Source organism: Cetorhinus maximus, chromosome 10, assembly GCF_964194155.1.
Source record: "Cetorhinus maximus chromosome 10, sCetMax3.hap1.1, whole genome shotgun sequence".
Classification (NCBI taxonomy): domain Eukaryota; kingdom Metazoa; phylum Chordata; class Chondrichthyes; order Lamniformes; family Cetorhinidae; genus Cetorhinus; species Cetorhinus maximus.
The window spans coordinates 97,213,095-97,236,189 of NC_135888.1; the positions used below are offsets into that span (position 1 = coordinate 97,213,095).

General features: G+C 40.0%; 1 protein-coding gene across 2 annotated transcripts; it reads left to right on the forward strand.

Annotated features, from left to right (window-relative positions):
• Positions 1–4,579: 4,579 nt before the first annotated feature.
• LOC144685864 (eukaryotic translation initiation factor 4E-binding protein 3-like) lies at positions 4,580–22,553 on the forward strand. 2 transcript variants are annotated; one of them, XM_078550833.1, is made up of 4 exons: positions 4,580–4,902; positions 11,996–12,166; positions 12,309–12,428; positions 21,893–22,553. In XM_078550833.1, the coding sequence occupies exons 1-4, from the start codon at positions 4,773–4,775 to the stop codon at positions 21,922–21,924; spliced, it is 453 nt and encodes a 150-aa protein (XP_078406959.1). In that variant the 5' UTR covers positions 4,580–4,772; the 3' UTR covers positions 21,925–22,553. The 2 variants fall into 2 exon arrangements, with proteins under 2 accessions (XP_078406959.1, XP_078406961.1); XM_078550835.1 differs by lacking the exon at positions 12,309–12,428 and having other exon boundaries at positions 4,586–4,902.
• Positions 22,554–23,095: the final 542 nt, after the last annotated feature.

Sequence of the window (23,095 nt, forward strand, 5' to 3'; positions counted from 1 at the left end):
AGGGTGAAACTGAAATCTCCAAAAATCACATCAGAGTTAGCAGACATTGAGATCAGCATGAATGTTATTGATAACAACTGAAGCAGAGCATGATTTATATTTCTCACTGTAGTTTCTCAGATCCTCTAGTAGAGGGAGCAGCATGATGTGCCTACTCCATAAGACTGAAGAGTTTGAGGCCTTCCAATATAATCTTAGGAGGTAAGTGAAATGAGTTTGCTTAAACTGCATTCTAATATTCTTTATCATTTGAAGCTCTAAAATTTGCAGAATATAGCTTGAATTGCATTACAAATTTAGCAGGCAGAATACTAGAAGGATGACGGCCTCTGATTGAAGAGGCACATCCTGTAGTAATCTAAAGACTCTGGAAGATTTGCCCTGCCAAAGCTGTGGGGAGAAGTCACCAGAGTGGGCCTTATTGCTGGTAGTTGGTTTTGAAAACTGAGCAAAGTGCCTTTCAACAGTCACTTGATGTTATGACTCGATAAAACTGGGAGATGTAAACCCATTGGTAGCTGGGAGTGGCTGTAGATTGTTTCCTATAAAGACGGCAATCCTGTGGAGAACGTGTTCTAATGTATATGTATGCAACGCTGGGCTATTGGTCATGTTAAAACATTAACCTGGGTTATCTTTTCTGTAGTTTATAGAGTATGAGCTACCTACCAAGTATTGTTTAGTCGATATTGCTTTGAATTTGTTACAGTAAAAGATCTGAAGGAATTGCACAAGATGTCAAGTTTTAAGTTGGTCACTGAGAGCAGGAGCAGCACTAGGCATACCTAAAAATGAGTTATCATCCTGGTGAAGCTACAGTACAAGACTGCTTGCTGCTTCCACAGTTTGGCCTGCATTTGATACAGTGCTAAGCAATCCCACAACCAATGGATCAGATCAAAGCAGTCCTGCCACATTACATCGTAAATTGTGGTGGATAGTTAAACAACTAATAGGATGAGGAGGCTCCACAGATATCCCCAGCCTCAATGATGAGGGAGCCCAGCACATCAGTGCAAAAGACTAGGCTGAAGCATTTGCAACAATCTTCAGTCAGAAGTGCCGAGTGGATGATCCATCTCAGCCTCCTGAAGCCCCTAGCATCAGTGATATTTGTCTGTAGCCAATTTGATTCACTTGACGTGATATCAAAAAATGGCTGAAGGTACTGGATACTGCAAAGACTATGGGCCCTGACAACATTCCAGCAGTAATACTGAAGACTTGTGATCTAAAACTAGCTGTGCCCCTAGCCAAGCAATTCCAGTACAGCTACAACACTGGCATCTACCTGACAATGTGGAAAACTGCCCAGATATGTTCTGTCTACAGAAAGCAGAACAAATCCAACTCTCACAATTACCACCCCATCAGCAGCAAAGTGGTGCAAGGTCTCGTTTTCAAGTCTTCAGTACTACTTGCTGGAATGTTGTCAGGGCCCATAATCTTTGCAGTATCCAGTGCCTTCAGCCATTTCTTGATATCATGTGAATTGAATTAGCTACAGACAAGTAGCACTGATGCTAGGGACTTCAGGAGGCTGAGATGGATCATCCACTTGGCATTTCTGACTGAAGATTGTTGCAAATGCTTCAGCCTCGTCTATCAAACAGCACTTAATCAGCCCTGCTCGCTGACACTCAGTTTGAGTTCCGCCAGGGTCACTCAGCTCCTGATCTCATTACAGCACTGGTCCAAACATAGACAAAAGAGCTGAATTCAAGAGGTGAGGTAAGAGTTACTTTGACATCAAGTCAGCATTTGACCAAGTGTGGTATCAAGGAGCCCGAGCAAAACTGAAGTCATTGGGAATCGGGGTAGGTGGGAGGGGCGATCTCTCCACTGGTTGGAGTTGTACCTAGCATAAAGGAAGATGGTTATGGTTGTTGGAGGTCAATCATCTCAATCCCAGGACATCACTGCAGAAGTTCCTCAGGATGGTTTCCAAGACTCAATCATCTTTAGTTGCTTCACCAACGACCTTCCCTCCATCTTAAGGTCAAGTGGGGATGTTCGCTGATGATTGCAACATGACCAGTACCATTTGTGACTCCTCAGGTAATGAAGCTGTCCGTGTCCATATGCAGCAAGACCTGGCTGGACAATATTGAGGCTTGGGCTGACAAGTGGAAGTAACATTTGCGCCACACAAGTGCCAGGCAAAGACCATCTCCAACAAGAGAGAATCTAAGTATTTTCCCTTGATAACAAAGGCATTACAATTACTGAATCCCTCACTATCAACATCTGGGGGGTTAGCATTGACCAGAAATAGGACTGGACCAGGCGTATAAATACTATGACTGCAAGAGCAGGTCAGAGGCTAGGAATTCTGCAGAGTAACTCGCCTCCTGACTTCACAAAACCAGTCCGTCATCTGCAACGTCACAGACAGATTATATATGGTCTCTTTCTGCTTGTAATCAGTATGCTTTGTATGGAAAGAGGGGTTTTTTTTGTGCCCTTGGAATGTGTATTCCAATTAAATAATTCAGCAACAAGCTTTTGAGTTTAAACTAACAAAAATATTTATTCTCACACCTACCCTGAATTAACGCCACATCACTTGCACACACGCACACATACACATGCATACAAAGATTGAATACAGATAAAGTTCAGGCACATTTACAGATTACAGTTCCTTCAGTCTCTGATTTACGATTTCTGGTCTCCCACATGGCAGGTCTGTGGTTTCCTCAATGGATTTGATATAAAGTTGAAGTGAGAATCTTATGTGAGGTATCTTGTAGTCAAATATCTAGGAGGTTGGTTCTCCTCTGACCTTTGAAACTGGAACAGATTAAGTACTTTGGCTGCTTAATGACTTGCAGGTAGTTTCAAAGTAAGGTTCTCAGCCTGGCAGATGATTGAATGTTCAGATGATTTGCTGGGTCCTGGGGTAATAAGGGTTCAGTCCCTGAAACCAGTTTTGATCACGTGACTGTTGGAATTAACATTTGTGGCCCACCCCGTCTAGTTTGGATGGAGGAGGCCATCGTGATACAATGGGTGGTTGATAATTAACAGTTTCAATCTTCCCTTTTGTCTAGTATGAAACATGAAGAGAATCTGATGATTCCATAATCTTTAAGTGTTGGCCCATCCTTAAAAATGAGGTGTGAATTCCACAAATGGCTGAGAGGTACATTCACCCATGTCTATATTTAATTAGGTATTTGCTGGAGACTTGATAATATCTGTAGTCCAAATGCCAATGGTCACATGATTTGTGGCAGCCATCTTATTTTAAGATGCGTTGACTGAAAGTTCATAATATGACATGCCTTTACTGGACATGACGCAAGGCACAAGTCAGGAGTGTGATGGAATACTCTCCACTTGCCTGGATGACTGCAGCTCCAACAATACTCAAAAAGCTTGACACCATTCAGATAAAGCAACTTGCTTGATTGGCATTACATCCAGCACCATCAAACATTCATTTCCTCCACCACCAATGCACAGTGGGAGCAGTATATACCAGATGTACTGCAGCAACTCGAGGCTCTTTCAACAGCACCTTCCAAACCTGCAACTTCTGCCACCTATGAGGACAAGGGAAGCAGATGCTTGGAAACACTGCCACTTGCAGGTTCCCCTCCAAACCACACACCGTTCTGTCTGGGAACTATAGTGTAGTTCCTATTGTAACAGTAGCCCGAATCTGGAGTCGAGGCCTGACCTTGAAGGAGGGAGGTAGTCTTGCTCTACTTAACTTAGGTGTCTAAGTGTAAACCAACTCCAAATTTACATTGCACAAGTTTAGCATAGATAGTAAGCTGAAACTGGTGTGTAAGCAACTGAAAGTAATCGCGACTGCCTTGCGAATAATAAATAATGACTGGTATTGACACCGAGAAAAAGCTAAGGCTTGTGTTACAAGGGTGTGGAGTTGTAGACTGGATTAAAATGCACAAATGTGTATATCCTGTAGTGGGGCTTTCTCATTTATCCAAGTTTCGTGGTCCTGTGCTTGCTTCTTCAATTGCTTGTAAGAAACCCCCTTTTGCAATTTCAGTGAGGAATTAGTAATATGATTTGGGAAAGACTACATCCGGCGGTTTCCCACTGCCTTCCTCGTGTGCTTAAAGGGAAACACAAGTCCTCCTCCCGAAGGATCCTCCGCCTGTAAGCAGCTGTTGTTTCTCGAGGTTCTCGCTCTTTGGCAATTACCACTGAAAATTCGCCGGTCTGCCGTTGTCCATGGCTCGTAACCCTGGGCTTAGGACCTTTTACCTGGTGGGGCAAATCGCAAAATCGCTCCCTGCGAGCTCTAATTACCCTGTCATCCCAAATGCGTGTATGTGTTTATTTAAATATACAAAATGTGCGCATATGTTAAACTGGATGAAGTACCGCATTGATGTGGTGGTTTAAAAGGACCCTGGCTTTAATATATCATTCGTGTTTGTGAAGTGCAAGTTCGTATCGAAGTGTTTTGCTAAATATTTGTGCATTTAATTTGGGGAGAGAATCTGAGCACCACGTGAGCAACTCATGGCACTTCTCGGAACTGTTTTTGTCCAGGCTGAGCCGAAGCTGCTGCCTGTCAATCGGCGTCATGTCCGCTCGATCTGTAAATCGAGCCGCACGTGGTTTGCTCTTGTGTCCTGCAGCAGTCGGAACCCGAGTTGGGCAGCGACTGCTGTTATCTGTCTTCACTGCGAAACCTCTAGCTGTTTCTCGTACTTCTGGCAAAGTTCTTTTCTTTTTGTTTTTTCTTGCGTTTTCTAGAGGGGACGGCGGGAAAAAAAAAACAAAATATTGCAATGTCGACAAACTGCCATCAAAACAAAAGCTGCCCGATTCCAACCAAAGTCCTGCTGAAGGATTTGTCCCAGCTGCCTGACTTATACAGCAGTACGCCAGGCGGCACCTTGTTCTCCACCACCCCTGGAGGTAATGTAACAAATGCCAGCAGCGACACGGACAGGCTTGCCCTTGTGTTCCGCTAGACGGGCAGTTGTCGTTACTTGCTGCCAGTTGAGTAAAATGTTCACGAAGGGTTTTGAATCAAGGAGTTTTTATTCTCCCTTACTTAATATATCATAGTGCAGGGAAAGGCAAAAACAAAGCTTTGCGGGCTTCTGACCCTCCAACTCCCTCCGTTTCTGGTGCAGCTCAATCTGTCCAATTTAGGTAGAATTCAACGTTTAAGCTCAGGATTTCTGTAACTTCAGCAATGTTCTTATGTTGATTTGATACAGGGCTGGTTGTTTGCACCGGTTCAAGCTCTCATCGCCCAGTATCACACGTCGCTTTGAATCACATGCAGAATCAGCTACCGGACGTAAATATTTTGAAACAGGAGGCGAACTTCGTTTATTTAAATCAGCGCTGGAGCTGAAACTGAAGTCCTTCCTTGCTGCAAAGAAACACGCCAAGAACCGTTTACTTGATTAAAGATGTTTTTTAAAAGCTTTTTTTAGTGCTGCTATCCCACCCGCTGAATAATCTTATTCGACCGTAGGAAAAATCCTGGAAGCAGTACGTGAACGTATTAGAAGGAAAGTCAGTTTCACTTTTTGTACACTATCAATCAGCTAGTTTTGGAGCTAAACTGGTAGAAGCCAAGGAACGAGTAATCTTCCGGTGTTCACGTGTAAACATGTAAATAAAAAAAGAACGATAATCAGTGTCAGAGTGAAGTTTAGGTAGATCCGATTGAATTTTGATCAACAGGCTTCATACTGAATGGGCTAGAAGCACACTACAATTTAAGGTAGTTTATTATCCATGGCAACTGGTGGGACGATCACACGCAAGATCAATGGAAGTACTGTACTGCAATGCCACTACACTGCTATTCCAGTTCGATTGCGTTGTCAAGGGTGGATTCAGCTATGTTTAAAGACCTTGTAGTAATCTTTGCATTGTGCAAATTTTGCAAATGGTTGGAACTTGAGGTTTGCATTTCACCGTGCAAGTTAGATCCATGCAAAACCAGTCTAGGACTAAACGTCATTTTCATGTACCCCATGAAGACAGCTAATGAAAATTAGATTACAGTGCTGAATTTCACTGCAGTATTTTATCTGAGAAGTGTGGCTTATTGAACAGTTTCGAACATGCCTTTCAGATTTTTATTAAATTTAGATTTTTTGAGGTCGCCAAGATTTAGCTGTGCATAATCCACTTGTACAAAGATGGTGCCCCAGGAGAATAAGAAAGTAACTACAGTACCTGATGTGATCCTGTTAATTGGGTTTAATGTCGCAGTATGTACAGAAGTATGGGTAAACAATATGCAATATTCAGTATTGACGTTCATACTGTTGGAAGGTTCTTGAAACTTTGAGAGGGAATGATGTAGATTCATGAGGTTAAAGTGCAAAGGAAGACTTGAAGTATTGGAGCTTTTTCATTAGATCAAGCTGATTATGGAACAAAGTGATGCAAATGTTTACATTATGATAGTACAGAATTCGAAAGTTTCCAATCGTTAAGGGTCTAGAATGAAGAGGCATAGAAACAAGATTAAACATGAAATTTACAAAAGCAATTGCGAAACCTCATTTATACAAGGGGTTGGGCTGTGGAATTCACAACTATTGAGGCAGTAATTATGACCACATTAAAGATTAAACTGGAATTTGGATGAGAGAAAGTGGATAAAAGGGCAGATAAATGCAATATACTTGCTTAGAGGATAAATCTGGTTTGGTCAAATGGCCTTAATCTATGATAAAAGCAAAATACTGCAGATGCTGGAAATCTGCAACAAAAATAAAAATAGCTGGAGAAACTCAGCAGGTCTGACAGCATCTGCGGAGAGAAATACAGTCAACGTTTCGAGTCCGTATGACTCTTCATCAGAACTGAGGATATATAGAAATGAGGTGAAAAATAAGCTGGTTGAGGGGGGTGGGACAGGTAGAGCTGGATAGAGGGCCAGTGATAGGTGGAGGCAAAGAAGAGATTGCCAAAGATGTCATAGACAAAAGGACAAAGGGGTTGAAGGTGGTGATATTAGCTAAGGAATGTGCTAATGGAGACATTAAAGGTAGAAAGCAGGACGAGCAAGTGACAGCCCTATTTTTGACCTTAATCTATGTTGTAACTTCCATCAGTTTCTATATGTATTTCTATGTTACCACAGATTTTGGCCTTTTGCACTGTTATTTTTTCAACTATTACATGTGGGAGAGGGATTCAAAAATGAAAAAGAAAAACTTGCATTTATAAAGCGTGTTTCATATCTTCAGGATGTCCTAAAGCTCTGTGCAGATGGTGAAGTACTCTTGAACTGTAGTCATTGTTGTAATGTAGAGAAATAACTGGCACAAGTTAATTTGGTTTAGGTAAATTTTAACACTTTTCACTTTGTGATATGTTTTTGCTTGATTGAGTCTGAATATAACACTTGTAGCAGGCAATGCATTTTAATACATATTTTTGCAATTCACTTCAAGACATCGTAAATGATTGTACGTAACTTGAAGTTCTTGTAACTCTTTCGGGTCACAACCAAATTAACACAATCAGAGACAAAGTGAAAGGCAGCCCCTTAAAAGGAAACTGCAAAAACAAAAGACAAAATTCAAAGGAAACTTACCAACATCAAATCAAAATGTGATCAAAAGTGCCATGTAACTTTGCCTCCATGCAATCTTTTTGTGCATAAAAATTTAGATTACATTCTGCTTACGGTCAAGGGTCAAATTTCTCCTTGATCTGATTTGAAACTTATTATTTAAGACCAGTAGCAAGTAGAAATTAGATTGGCTATTAGATACTCAGAATTTTATTAAGTGTTATTGATATGCAAGATTAACTTTCTTCAATCTAAAACAAAAAAGAAACTGGCACAGAATTCATAATCTCAGAAAATTACAACTTGTAGTTATACCGACATGAATATAGATCAAACCTCAAATTGAGCACTATTCCAACCACCGCTCCAACTTACAACAGGAAGAAGAGTTTTTTTTTTAAACCTGTGGTCTGTATAGGAACCATTACAGTAGCTGGGTTAACATTTTTCCATGTATACAATGGTTGAATCAATAATCCACAAAGCACTAGATAAAATCAAAATACTGCGGATGCTGGAAATCTGAAACAAAAACAAAAATTGCTGGAAAAACTCAGCCGGTCCGACAGTATCTGTGGAGAGAAAGAGTTAACGTTTCAAGTCCAGATGACTCTAAGTCATCTGGACTCAAAACGTTAACTTTTTCTTTCCACAGATGTTGTCAGACTTCCTGAGTTTTTCCAACAATTTTTGTTTTTGACTCACAAAGCACAAACTTGCTAAGCATTGAATTTGTATCAAGGAGATTATTTAATTCTGAAATAACTGTGCAAAGAGGATCCTGGAACTATCCTATTGGAAAATTCAGTGGAATATATTCAATGTGTTATAGTTTCATTTAAAAAAGCCTAGCTTAAAAGTGTGTATCTGTGGGGAGTATATGTGACTAATTAAAGAGAAGCTGTTCACTTCTGCTTTTCTGAAGCAATTTCTTACCTTTTTCACTGGAATAAAAAAGCAGACATTCTGATAATTACATTGGACATAATATTAATTAAATCATGGTTTAAAATTAAATTTAAAATAAATTTAAAACTAAATTAATTTACCTTTGGACTATTTATGTATCTTTCTTCCAGAAAAATTTCCGTCGTCACTGGTAATTTGAAGATTGGAGTAAACCACTTCTATAAAGATTAATTGTATACCCATTTAAAATTATTGAATCAATAGCACTTGCAAGTGTAAATTTGAGGATAATTGTGACATTATTTATCATTAACCGGTTTTCTATTTTTCTTGTCTAGTAGCGACATAGTGGTAAATCAGAATAAGTTATTCTGTTCTGATGCAAGGAAAATTAACTGCCAAAATGCTCCGGAACTCTTGGCATTTAGTGTTCCCTAGCTTTCACTTTTAGCTCGGGGTTAACTGAATCAACCATTCATGTACAAGTGTAACAATTGATTCACCAGCTATCAGGAATTATAAGCTTGTGGTTAGAGCCTGCTCTGCTGTACCATCACTGTCATGAGATCAAAATGTCTGTGAAAATAGGACCTTTTACTTTAACCTGTTGTCTCACTTGCAATGCACAATTGTTCTTTGCACAATAGGTGTATATGAAAAAGCAGAAAGCTGTTTAATGTTTTGAGAGTTCACATATCTTGAGTAAAGGTTTTAAACGTTGCAATGCTAACAATTCTGAGCAATGTTCAGGTCCCATCTTGGGTTATTACCAGTTTATTCAGACCCACCCTAAACCGCCTGTTTGTCTAGTTCATTTATCTTGTCAGTGTATAGATGTGAATTATGTAACATGAATTATAACATATGTGGCTGAAGGAACACCCTATTCAAAACACATGGCTTAGAAATCATGGATATATGCTGATAAGGTATGTCTCATGAACTGTACTGATGACACAAGCACTTTTTGTTCTTGTTTTTCTCTCTCCTATTGCATGCAATGAAAATGGATTGCATAACCTGTTTCTGACTGAAGTTACAACAAGGTGGTTCGTGTAGGTTCATTGACAAGCAAAGCATTTGAAAATTGTTTTTGTGCCATAATTTTTTTTAAATTTGAAGTTGAATCACATTAAATTGGACATTTAAAAACATTTTGTTAAGGGGTTATCATGTTTCAATTTTTTTTAGTGAGTGAACATGTGTGTTTTCACTTAATGGTCAGGAGCCTAAAGTAGTTTCTTTAAAAACTGTCATGTGATAGGGATTAATAGTTGGAGAATGGATGTTTTTGTGCCAGTTGGCCCTTTAGTCATTCAGATGTTGGCCCTCCATTGCATCTTAGAACACACATTGTGTGATCTTTACCAGATCATTATTTTTTAAATTCCTCTGTGAAAATTAAAGGGCATTAATTTCAGGTAAACTTCAGGTAAGCATAAGGTCAAATGTTGAAACTTGCATCAAAATATAAATTTTGTCACTTGTGACTGACAAAAGTTGTGCACAGTTCCTCTGCTTCTGCTTCCTCAAATGAAAAGAAAACTTTGCTAAATCCTTTTACGCTTTCGTTAGACACTTTCTCCGTGAAGCTCAAAATCACCAACAGGGTTGTGCAAGTTCAATGCAATGACAACTTTCCGATTTTCCATTCCACCTCTTGGCCCACATTCAGCCAGTGTCTCAGTTGAAAGATGAAAGTTATAGTTGGGGATATATAATGGGGCAGTGTGCTGAACTTACCTCAATCCATTATGTAGTGCCAAGCTAATATTCCAGTCCACAGCTTCCATTTTCTCATTACATGCAGTTTGTATTAATTATAGCTGTTAAAATTGCAAACAGAAACAGGACAGAGGTTTAGATTTATAATAAACATTTTGTACAGCTTTTAATTGTTTAGTAATTTTAATAATAAATTACATGAAAAGATTGGATAAACTGGGATTGTTTTCCTTCAATAAGAAAGGTTTGAGAGGAGATTTGATAGAGGTGTTCAAAATTACAAGGGTTCTGGATAGAGTAGAAAGAGCGAAATTGTCTCCTTTAGTAGAAGGGTTGGTAGCCAAAAAGCACAGGATTAAGGTGTTTTGCAAAAGAGCCGAAAACAACATTAAAAGCATTTTTATGCAGAAAGTAGTTACAACCTGGAATGTGCTGGACTTAAGAGGATGGTGAAAACAGATTCAATCCTGGCTTTCAAAGGAAATTGGATAAGCACCTGAAGAGAGACAATTGCAGGGCTCCTGGGAGAGGGCAAGGGAGTGGGACCAACTAAGTTGCCCTTGGAGAGAGCTGGCCAAATGGCCCCCTTTTGTGTTGTAACAATTGTATGACTCAATCAGTATGATGGCTGATCAGGAATTTCTGATTGTGCTGAAGCCTATATTTAACACCTTGAGTTAATAGGCAGTTGAATAGAGCATTACATTTTGACAGATAACCTTCCTGATTGCCAGTCCTGTTTATATATTTCAATTCTGTGTATTTACTGATAATTGCTACTGGAATAAAGGACAGCAGTTCGTGCTTTTAATGTCTAGGTCAAATGCTTTAGTCAAATGATGGTGCATTCTCACTTGTACCAACTAATTAATACAAACTGCATGTAACGAGGAAAAGGACTAACTTTCAGCATGCCAACCAAGTACTATTTATATCATCAGACCTTCCTTTGCAATTCTGAATAATAACACACTAAATTTTACGTGTAGCTGTGTACATACTGTAAATTTTCTTTCTGCAACATTTATAATCTTGGTTCCACTACTAACTAAATATTCCTGATTTAAATGTGCAGACTTTGGAAAGTTTCAAGATCCAAATTTTTTCAATTTTTTTTTTTCAATTTTCAAGATTTGAGACCAGAGCCAGATCAACCATGATCTTATTGAATGGTGGAGCAGACTCGAAGGGCTGGATGGCCTACTCCTAAGTCTTATGTGGTTCAGTGCTGACCTCCTGAGTCAGAGGTTGTGGGTCCAAGTTCCACTCTGAAACTTGGGCGAATAATCTAGACTGATATTTCAGAACAATACTGAGGGACTGCTATGTTGTTGGATATGCTGTCTTTTGGATGAGATACTTAAGCAGAGGCCTCAGATCCATGGTACTTGCTGAAGGAAAACAGAGTCATCCTATTAGCTGGTGAACATTCCTCCCTCAACCAACACTGGAAACAGATTAAGAAGTCATTTATCACTCATCATCTATTTTGCCCCCATAATAATAGTGACTGTCACTTAAAAAATAATTTATTGACATTAGGCCAACCTGAGGTTGCAAAAGTTGTTATATAATTGAAAGTTGTGTCTTTACTATTAGCATCAATGTCTCTGTGTAAGGCAAAAGTGAAGGAATCTATAGGAGTTCCTTCTCATAATCCAGGTTTGCAGATAAGGAATGACTCTGGTCATTGGGTAGGTGGTTAGGGAAGGGGGCGGAGACAAGTATTTCTATCAAACTATAGCCTGCGTCACCAGGAGTGTCAAAATAAGTGATCAAACTTGGAAGAGAGAAAATCTAAATACTGTCCTGTTTGTCGCCCAGGAACACGGATTGTCTATGGCCGCAAATTCCTGCTGGATTGCAGAAATTCTCCACTTGCTCGGACACCTCCGTCCTATCTTCCTCAGATCCCAGGTGTAACAATGCCTCAACACTCAACCCTAGCTAAAGTTGAAGAACTGAAAGAACTTGAGACAGAGAAAGAAACCCCAGGTAAGAATTAATATCGTATAAGGTTTAGAGGGAAATAGCAGGAGACCACTTTTAAAAACTCTGATCACGTTTAACTTTAGGGAACATTTTGCTGTTCTTTAATTGCAATTTTAAAAAAAGTCTTATTAAACTTTATTAAAAGATAAACAAGAAGATGACAGAAGGTACAAAACAACAGAAGACCAGAGAAAATTTAACATCACCCATACATCCAGGCAAATCAAAGAGCATTTTCCAGACTCTGTTCACAAGATAAATTCAGGTGAAAATTGTCCTTCAGTCGATTTGATCTCATCTTTCTAGAACACCAGCCCTACTCTCTCTCCATGACATTCAGTTAACTCTTGAGTAATTCCAATGTGCTCGTCCCAAGTCAGTCCATTTCGGCTATTAATCAGCCTATGTGTAACAAATGCTTCCTGCCATTTGTCCTAAATGTACCCATCACAACCGAGAACCTGCACCCTCTAGCAGTCCTGGCAAATTTGCAAGCATTGCTTTGAGTTTCTTGATCCTGTTGAGTATCATTTATTCCCTCTGAATCATCTCTACATGAGACTGAAGTACCCCAGCTTATGTTCCTCTAAAGCTGTTTTCTGTGATCAGCCTGCTTTCTCTTTTTCACTGTCGTGATCCCCATGGAATCCAACAAACCAAAAGAATCAAATTTACCGAATGGCCCCAGCGAAAGTCAAATAGACAAGATTTCACTTTTTTTATTTTTAACAATCAAACCAAAATCAACACAAACTCATTGTGAGTGAACAGATACATCATAGACAACATGTATTATAAATTACACATTAAATAGGAGACACAACAAAGATGGATCTCACGGATTTACTGGGAAGCCTGTCTGCATACATGGCACTAATTTCAGTCACCCAGTGCCCTTCAAAGCTCTGGACTTCCTCAGATAGAATTCCAATTCCTTTTCTTCAAAGATTTATTCACCAATTCTCCGACAGCAGCTCCCAACCAACCTGAGTTCCATGGATAGTCTTCGCCAAAATGGTGCACTTCTGCTGAACCTCTTCAGCTCTGTTCACGACAGCCTCGATGGTGTCGATTCACCAGAATCATCATTATCTGAACCCCCAGTAACAGCCCTGTGTATACTGTACAACTGGTTCTGGTCAGTTACTTCCTATAAAAATAACTGAAGCAGCAACAGTAATCTTATTTCCTTTGAATTCCATTCCCAAATCCAGTCTTTGTGTTCATTTTTTTTTTTGCAACTGTGCCTCAAATCTGGTCATGTGGAGCTGTTTCTTGCACCAGCTGGGGTCACATGGGAAGAGGTGATGTGACATACGCACTTTATCAGAGGCTGGGCCAATGTCTTGTCAGCTGTGAAGCCCAGCAACACCTGGTTCCCCCCAAACCCCCAAAACTAAAACATTGGGTGGTGCAGAGTGCTGAAGCAGGCCAGAGTGAGGGGTCAGGTTTCCAATGGGACTTGCTGCTTGTGATCTCAAACAGCATGGAAAGCAGGAGCAGTACCCAGTCCTGACTGCAGCAATCCAGGAGCTGAGTCAGTCCCTTCTGATTCCCTGCTGTACATTTTCAGCTTTTTCTGCAGGCTTCACCCTCTGCCGCCAGGCCCAGGAAGCAATACCAGTCACGCTCCCGCTTAGCCCCCGCAAACCGTTGATTCCATCACACTATCTGAAGGGCCCCTTTAAATTGAGGTGACCAAAATACTGAGCACTACCTTTTTACCTCCGTCACTGAAGGTTGATGGAGGTAATGTTTTAACACCTGTTTGTCTGCAAACAGAATATCTCAAAAACTAATGAACGTATTTCAACAAAACTTATGTAGAATAGGGTATGATACAAGGAGGAACTGATTAGTTTTGGCAAAGATGCAAACCTGGATCCTAAAGTTCTTTAAAGGATTTGTTAACATTGGGAGTTGGGACAAATTGACTTTTTTTAGAATGTTGCTGATTGTTTTAGAATGTTGTGGATTGTCTCAGCTGCTGTGGTGGAATTTGTCACAGCTGTCAAAATGTGAGCAGAGTTTTCAGAGCAGGTTGTTGGATGTGGATTGACCTGCCAAATATTAATGACCATGAAACTATCATTCATTGTTGTCAAAACCCATCTGGTTCACTCATGTCCTTCAGGGAAGGAAATCTGCCATTCCTTAATTGGTCTAGCCTACATATGCTTCCAGACTTACAGCAATGTGGTTGACTCTTAACTACCCTCTGAAATGGCCTATCAAGCCACTCAGTTCAAGGGCAGTTAGGGATGGGCAATAGATGCTGGCCTTGCTAGTGAAGCCCACATCCCATGAAAGAATAAAATAAGCCTCCTCAGTGAGATGGAAGCTCTTAACAAAAAGATTTTTTCTTTCAACTTTGTAGTTACAAAGCATCAATGAGGCAGGGAAAAGCCCCATAGAAGAACTGCATAATTGTAATAATGTTGAGTTAACATAGCGTGGCAGAGCTTTGCACTCTACTGAGTGCCCTCTTCAATTCACTTGTTTGCTATGTTTGTTCACAATGTGAACATTGCTGGCAAGGCCAATATTTATTGCTTATCTGTAATTGCCCTTGAGAAGGTGATGGTGAGCTGCTGCCTTGAACTGCTGCAGTCCATATGGTAAAGGTACACCTACAATGCTGTTGGGGAATTCCAGGATTTTGTGCCAGTAACAATGAAGGAAAGGATGGTGTGTGGTTTGGAGGGAACTTGCAGGTGGTGGTATTCTCATGTCTCTGCTGTCTTTCTGGGTGGTTGAAGTTGGGGGTTTGGAACGTACTGTGATAGGAGTCTTGATGAGTTGCTGCAATGCATCTTGTAGATGGTTCACACTGCTGCCACTGTGCACTGGTGGTGGAGGGAGTGAAAGTTGAAGGTGGCGGATGGGGTGTTAATCAAGTGGGCTGCTTTGTCCTCAGTTGTGGCCTGACAAGGTCATTGCACAGCTTCAGCTTGACATTTGGGGATTTGAACTACATGAAGAAGAGCACAATACTTCATTTTTTGATGATTAGTTCAAAAGTTAGGTCATAGAATGAAACTTCTATGAGCAGTGTCAGGCTCTCGAGCATTGTGTACAAGGTATAGCTGGCATTAGGCATCAAGTGACTGATTAATAAGGACCACCGTAAAGGTCACCTTGTAAGTTAAATGACTATGAAATCAGTTCTAATTTTAGCATGATCCAAAGTTCTCTGAGCAAGACAGAGATACGAGGAAGCCTTTGGATTGTCATGAGAAGGACCCAACCATGGGAATGAACTTGTAACTTTCTTTCACGTATGAAGGGATCCCAATATGCACTATTGGACAATTGGTACTCATCTCAAAATTTGATGAATGATAATGGATATTTGGTCCTGAAGGTCGTCACTTTGGGAAAATAATTCCATGAAATGTATAAGTGCCTCCCACTGGCCTTCTGCCTTACACTGTGACAGTTTCTGTTTTGGTCAAATAGCACACCAGCGTGCCTATAAAAAGATAATGTAAAGCTTATTATTAAATCATTGCCTTCAAGTAACTGGTATACACCCACAGTATATTCAGTGATAATGCTATTGTAGTTTCTTCAGTAAGCAGTAATAGGTCTCTAATGTTCACAACACAATCCAGTTGCAAAAAGAACCAAATAATTGACAAAAATGCAATAATACATTTAACTTTATAACTTAGTATGTGCCAAGTACAAAGGTCACCAATTTTATGCAAGTTACTGCTTTATCTTCTAAATCATGCAAGTTTACTAAGCGTTAATCAGTGGCAGTTGGTCTTAACAGGTTAACAATAGACTAAAAATTATAAGTTTGCTCTGGTACTTCAAAATTACAGATGAACCAAAGCCAGCTCTTATCTGTGTAAAGTTACATACGCAAGAACCACATGATGAATACAGGGGTGGATATTCGACAGGCCACCCCAGCTACTGAAATATCTATAATTGGCAGCAATTCACAATGCCAGTTTTACTCTCAGGTGGCAAGTTAAATACCTGTCCCTTAATCCTTTGTGAATGTCTCTCTTACCTGTCACAACCTAAAACCTGAAGAAATGTCTGCAAAAATTGCCTGTAAGATGAGATGTTTTTGGGTGAAAGGTGAAAATGCTAGAGCAGGTCAAATTATTACTGCAGTTTTAGAATTTGTGATCAATTCAAACATTTAAAGAAAAGTATGACTGAATCATGCTCGCCATTGTATCATTTTCTTAATCCAATGGGAAAGTGCATTTTTATGATCCACTTCAAATCAGGACAGTTAAATAAACAGAGTTTTCTTTATAATTTGCCACTGATCTATTTTCTTGTACAATAAACAAAAAAAAATTGAAAATTGTAGTTCATACCTGAGGAGCTTATATGCAAATAACTAAATCCAGTGAATAATTAGCATAACTAGATATTTAAATTGCAATGCAAGTTAGTGATTCCACTTTATCAAAAATATATGCAGATGTAGTTGTAACTGTAGACACGGAGACAAATATTTTTAGTGATTATAACCAAGCTTCTACAAAAAGGTTTAAGTGAAGTGATCATTGATTCTCCAATTGCGCTGGGGATCTTGGTCCCTTGGTTGATTGCTCCTTGGAGAGGTGGGCGGATGGGAGAAATATGTTTCAAAAATAGACATTCCATACCAGACCATGTTCCAAGCATAGCTCCAGTCAGTAGGCAATCAGCATTGGCAATACTCAGCCCTCTCCACTTTGAGTCTGAAAGAGTAGTTAGAAAAATATTAGTAGGATGGATTCCCATCAGAACTAACAAAATACTACTGCTTGGTTCAAAGCTGTCACATGTTGAAAATTTGGCAGCGCTATGATGCAGACCTAAAATCTTAAGGGTGTGGAGAACACAAATACAAACTAAGCTTAAGATCTCTCTCACATTTCAAATCACTGAACAATAACAACAACTTGTATTTATATAGCACCTTTTAATGTAATAAAACATCCCAAGCTGCTTCACACGAACATGATCAAACTAAATTTAGCACCAATCCACATTAAGGATCTATTGGGGCAAATGACCTAAAGTTTAATCAAAGAGGTAGATTTTAAAGGAAGAAAGAGAGGTAGGGAGGCAGAGAGGTTTTGGGAGGAAATTCCAGAGCTTAGGCTCTTGGTACGGCCACCAAGGTGGAGTGACTAAAATCCAGGAGCGCAGATATTTCGGAGGGTTGTGGGTCTGATGAAGGTTACAGGCCTAGGGAGGAATGAGGCTTTGGAGGGATTTGAAAATAAGGATGAGAATTTTAAATTGAGACGTTGCTTAATCAGGAGCCAATGTTGGCTCGTGAGCGCAGGGCTGATGGGTGAATGGAACTTGGTACGAGTTTGAACATGGACAGCAAATTTTTAGATTATGTCAAGATAATGGAGCGTAGAATGTGGGAGGCAGGCCAGGACTGTGTTGGTGTAGTCAAATCTAGAGCTAAGAAAAGCATGAATGAGGATTTCAGCAGCAGATGACCTGAGGCAGGCAGAGTTGAGCGATGTTACAGAGGTGGAAATAGGCAGTCTTAGCGATGGTATAGATATCTGGAAGCTCAATTCAGAATCAGATGTGACATCAAGGTTATGAACTGTCGGTGTCATCCTTGGACAATTGCCAGGGAAAAGAATGTAGTTGGTGGCTAGGGAACGGAATTTATGGTGGGGACTGAAGACAATTTCTTTCGTTTTTCCAGTATTTTGTTGGAGAAAGTTTCTGCTCATCCTGCAGTGGATGTCTGCAAGGATGTCACAATGTTGCCTTTGTAAAGATTTGTAACATTCAGGTGATAGCCCTGGCACCAAATTAATGCACGCATTGGTTAGCTAGTCTGACAATCTAGAGACAGTAGAGGGATCAAGAGAAGTGGTGGTGAGCTAGAGCTGGGTGTTGCCAGTGTACATGTGGAAACTGATGCTGTGTTTTTGAATGATGTCAGTGAGAGGCAGCATGTCGATGTAAAATAGGAGGAGGCCAAGAATAGATTTTTGGAGTTCACCTGAGGCAATGGTGTGGGAGCGGGAAGAGAAGCCATTGTAGGTGATGTTTGTGGCTATGGTTAGATAGATAAGAATGTAGCCAGGTTTGAGCAGTCCTAACTTGCTTGGTGGGGGCTTTGGGGGACACAGGAGAGAAACTAGAGAATGATGAGAGTTCAGGGCTAGGACCGGAGTGGTGGGGGAGGGGCCTTGGAGGAAGTTTGGCCTAATGGCTAGGTGAAGGGAGTGAGTGGCAGAAGCAGCTGAATGCTGAAAAATTTGTTTTCCTTTCTCTGATGCTAGTACTAATTCTGTATGTATTCTACATATTAGCAAGAAAGTTAATGTGTTTAAAAATGAAACATGTTAGCACTGTTCTGCCAATCATCTTTAAAAACTTTGGTGTAACATATTTCAGTCACACCTTTAGTTATTTGTAGTTTTTACACTTGTGACTGTCATATGAATCGAATGATTTCATATGACCTGTAACCTTGTTTTGAAGTGCTTGGCTCTCAGAGTCATGAGGAAAGGTTAAAGTCTGAAGTTTGATATTTATAGTGGGTGTGTGATCCGTAGCCTGTACAGTAAACATTTCAGAACTGCTCATTGTACCTGTGAAGTTAAAATTTAACAGATTTGTGGCAGTCAATCAGGATGTTAATATTGATACTTTGCTTGTTTCTACAAATGGCCACTTTGCTTCAATAGGAAGTTGATAATACCAAGCGCAAGCCCAAGGGTAATTATATATCATCTTTAACATAGTAAAATGTCCCAAGGCTCTTCACAAGAGTATTATAAATCAAAATTCGGCACCTCTCCACATAAGGAATATTAGAACAGATGGCCAAAAGCTTGGCCAAAGAGGTAGGTTTTAAGGAACATCTTATGGAAGGAAAGAGAGATAGCGAGGCGGAGAGGATTAGGGAGAGAATTCCAGAGCTTACGATCTTGGCCGCTGAAGCTGCCAGTGGTAGCCCGATTAGAATCCGAATGCCCAAGAGGCCAGAATTAGAGGAGCATGGATATCTTGTAGGACTATGGCTGGAGGCAGTTACAGCGCTTGAGGGCCTTGGCAGCTGAAGGCATGGCCACCAGTGGTGGAATGTTGAAAATTGGTAATGCTTAAGAGACCAAAATTGGAGGAACGTTGATATCTTGGACGGTTGTAGGGCTGAGGGAGTCTACAGAAATAGGGAGGGGCAAGGCCGTGGAAGGATTTGGAAACAAGTTTGAAATTTTAAAATGGAGGTGTTGCTTAACGAGGAGCCAATGTAGGTCAGCTAGCTCAGGGATGGTGGGTGAAAAGGACTTGGTGCCTGTTAGTAACGTACTGGCAACAAAGTTTTGGGTGACCTCAAGCTTGCTGAGGGTAGAGCTTGGAAGCCAGTCAGGAGTGTCTTAGAATAGTCAAGTCTAGATGTAATAAAGGCATGGATGAGGGTTTTAGCAGCAAATGAGCTGAGATCGGGTCTGAGTTAGGTGATAATAAGGTGGCAGTAGACGGTCTTAGTGATGGTACAGATATGTAGTCAGAAACTCCACTTGGGTCAAATATGACACTATTGTTGCAAACAGTCTGGTTTAGCATCAGACAGTTGTCAGGGAGATGGGTGAGGTCAGGGGCGAGGGAATGGAGACTGGAAATACTGGCTTCAGTGTTCCCAGTATTTCTTGGAGGAAATTTCTACTCATCCAGTACTAGAAGTCAGACAAGCAGTCTGACAATTTAAAGGCAATGGAAGGGTTGAGAGAAGTGGTTTGAGGTGACGCTGGGTATTAGCATCAGTTTCCACATGCATGCTGATTTGTTTTAGAATGACGTTGCCAAGGTGTAGCATGTAGATGAAACACAGGTGTCCAAGGATAGATTCTTGGGGACACCAGAGGTAATGGTGTAGGAGTGGGAAGAGAAGCCATTGCTGGTGATTCTCTATTGTGATAGGATAGATAAGAATGGAACCAGGTGAGTACGGTCCCACCTGACTGAACGACAGTGGGGAGGCTTTAGAGCAGGATGGGGTGGTCAGCAGTGTCAAAGGCTGCAGACAGGTTAAGGACGGATTGTTTACCTTTGTCACAAACATCAGAGAGTTTGTTAAGATCCATTTCTGTTAAGAGCTGTGACAGGAACAGAAATCTGATTGAAGGGATTCAAACATGGAATTCCAGGAAAGATGGGCATAAGTTTGGAAGGTGACCGAAGCAAAAGTCTTATTTTCATGTAAACTTGGTATTTCTTTGACCACCCCTTATCTGTCTGTAGTTTTCCTAGAGTGGTCACTATTAAAAAAAATTGTTCAATAATTTGCCAGTCATCTTTTCTTCGCATAAAATATTCTCTGGAAATTAATTCTTGAGTTAATTTGCAATTTTTTTCTGATGGCAGGAATGCCTTTCTTGTAATTACAGATAACACACAACACTTTGTGCAAGGAATCTGATTTTTAAAGAAGTATTACCACTAAATCTTTCCAATTCATTATAAAAATGAAAAATTCTCAATGTAGTAGTTTTAATATTGCTGTAAACTACTCTCAGTGGCTCAAAAGACCATTATACAACTCAGATTGGTACTTAGTCATAGAAGCGTCCAGGGTGGTTCCCTGATTATGATCACTGAGTATCAATTAGGTTAGGAGGAACCAATGTGTGATTGGGCTCAGTGTCTGCTGGATAGGGTAAGAGGGGAAAATGGCCAGGTTTCCTACTCCTGATTGCTATATAGTGGCCATGTCGAAAAGTACATAGGTGTGAACTTGAAAGCAATTGCCAGGAAGCTATTTAAGGGCAAGTATGAAGAGCAACCCATAGGAGGAGGAGGTACCAGAGAGTGATCAATTCCAGTGGAATTAACCTAACAGGAATATAGGCAGAAGAGAAAGGGACATAATTGAGGGGAGAAAATCAAAGCAAAGTCCATCAATTTTTTTTTTTAGAAAATGTCATTAACGCATTGGGACTTGGAATGATGGCGGCCACAATTGATATAATTTTGAAAACTGCTTCAGTGCATTTTGTGTTCTTGAACTGCCATCTAATGAAAAGGTGATATTTTGCAGCTAGTATTTTTAATTTGCTGGATGGGTTTTAACTTATTATTGGGTTATCTACAAAATAATCAGTAAACTTTAAGATATTCCTAAAGCAAAAAATTTTTGCATCCTGAGAGTTCTTCATTCTGGTGTCCAATAGGCAGTTGATTTAAAAAAAAAAGCTATTTTATCTGAGGACAATGATGCTACTGCTTATGTTCATCAACCAAAGAAAACATGTTGTTTGATGTGCTGTAAAGATTTCAATTAGGCGGTGAGCTGATGCTTATAATAGTGTGCTATCCAGCATGAAACATACATTTTATTCAAACAAGATATTATGTAAAAAAAAAAATTGAGAGTGCAATATTTGAATTTCTGCAGTTAAGTTCAACCATTTACAGAGACGGAGATATAATAACTATCCCTTTGACCTGAAAAAAGTGAGGATTTTGAGCTAAGAATGCCATTTGTATAAATGTAGTCTGGAAAGTCAGTGCTCCCCAAAAATATGTTGTTTGAAAGATTGAGGCAAACGGAATTAAACTTTCTTTTGAAAACTATGCAATGGAGCAATTTCATGCAGCCCACTATTGTGCCACTTTGAATGCACAGTCCTCCTTGTCATTTTAAAATATTTGAGTCAGTGAGGTTAAGGCTTAAGAACTGGCTTCAAACCAAGAATAATATACTAATCTTGTCTTGTTTTCAATTTCTAGCTGATGATGCTCAGTTTGAAATGGATATTTAAACTCCCACCTGGAAGAAGAGGATTGTTCTGTTGACAGAAGCACTTGTGTTTATCGAAGAGCAATACATTATCCTGAAAAGTTGTGAAGCTGATGCCCTCAGCAGTGCGAGTGTAACCCATTGTACATTCAATGATTTTACAGGTTGGGGAAGGGATGACTAAATTGGTGCTTTTTTTTTCATGCTGGTTTTCTGCAGGAAGTTTTGTAAATTTGTCTTTTGTTAAAATTATAATGGTTTACTACTTTAATCCAGATACAGTGGCTATCTTGGTCTTTAATTACAACTTACTGGCTTTATAAGTTATTAATTGACTGTAAAGGAGCCAGTGGCCCAGATCTTCTTGCAGCAACAAGTCTGGTGACATGCACGGTCTAGTGTGCCAGTCTCATCCATGCTTTTGTGCAGTTCTAATTAATATGCTGCAGTGGCATAGCAGCGAATCAGAAGCTGCCCAGCCAGTGAGCAATGTACTGATCCTGCTGTTAATGGTGCAATTTCTTTGTTATGGTGGTAATTGAAGTACTGAACTCAATAGGGGTGCTACATTATGACATCCTCGTTGTAACCTAAATTCTGATGTAAACTATGTTTATGCAGGTAAAACTGTAAATAAATAAAGAACAAACTTGTACTTGTATAGCTAGCAACTTTCACAACCTCAGGACATGGTAAAATGCTTTACAAATAATGAAATACTTTTAGAAACACAGTCACCATTGTACCATAGGAAACTCATTTGTAATAAACTTGTCTCTGTCTCATTGGATCCTGCTGGGTTAGTGGCTTGGCAAGGGATCCTGCACAGTTGGTGGTTCAGTTGACAGGGTCCTTCTCATTTATGGGTTCCTCAATGGAACAATAAAATTCTTGGATGTGTCAGCTGCCATCTCTCCAAAATCAGATTTTATTCCTGATGTTTACATCCTGTTAAATTACTATACTGATAGGGTTCCCATCCAACCCAAGCAGTTGGGGGAAGGCAGTGGCAGAGTGGTATTGTCACTGGGTTGGTAATCCAGAGACCCAGGGTATTGCTCTGGGAACCCGGGTTTGAATCCCACAAAATTTGAATTCCACCAAAAAAAAAATCTGGAATTAAATGTCAAATGATGACCACAAAAACCATTGTCAATTGTCGGAAAATCCCATTTGGTTCACTGATGTCCTTT

Excerpts from the sequence above, each read along its gene's own strand:
- LOC144685864 (XM_078550833.1), top strand. The coding sequence starts at position 4,773 with ATGTCGACAAACTGCCATCAAAACAAAAGCTGCCCGATTCCAACCAAA. Across the intron at positions 4,903-11,995 it reads GTTCTCCACCACCCCTGGAG|GAACACGGATTGTCTATGGC; the intron begins GTAATGTAACAA and ends TTTGTCGCCCAG. Across the intron at positions 12,429-21,892 it reads TGTTCACAAGATAAATTCAG|CTGATGATGCTCAGTTTGAA; the intron begins GTGAAAATTGTC and ends TTCAATTTCTAG.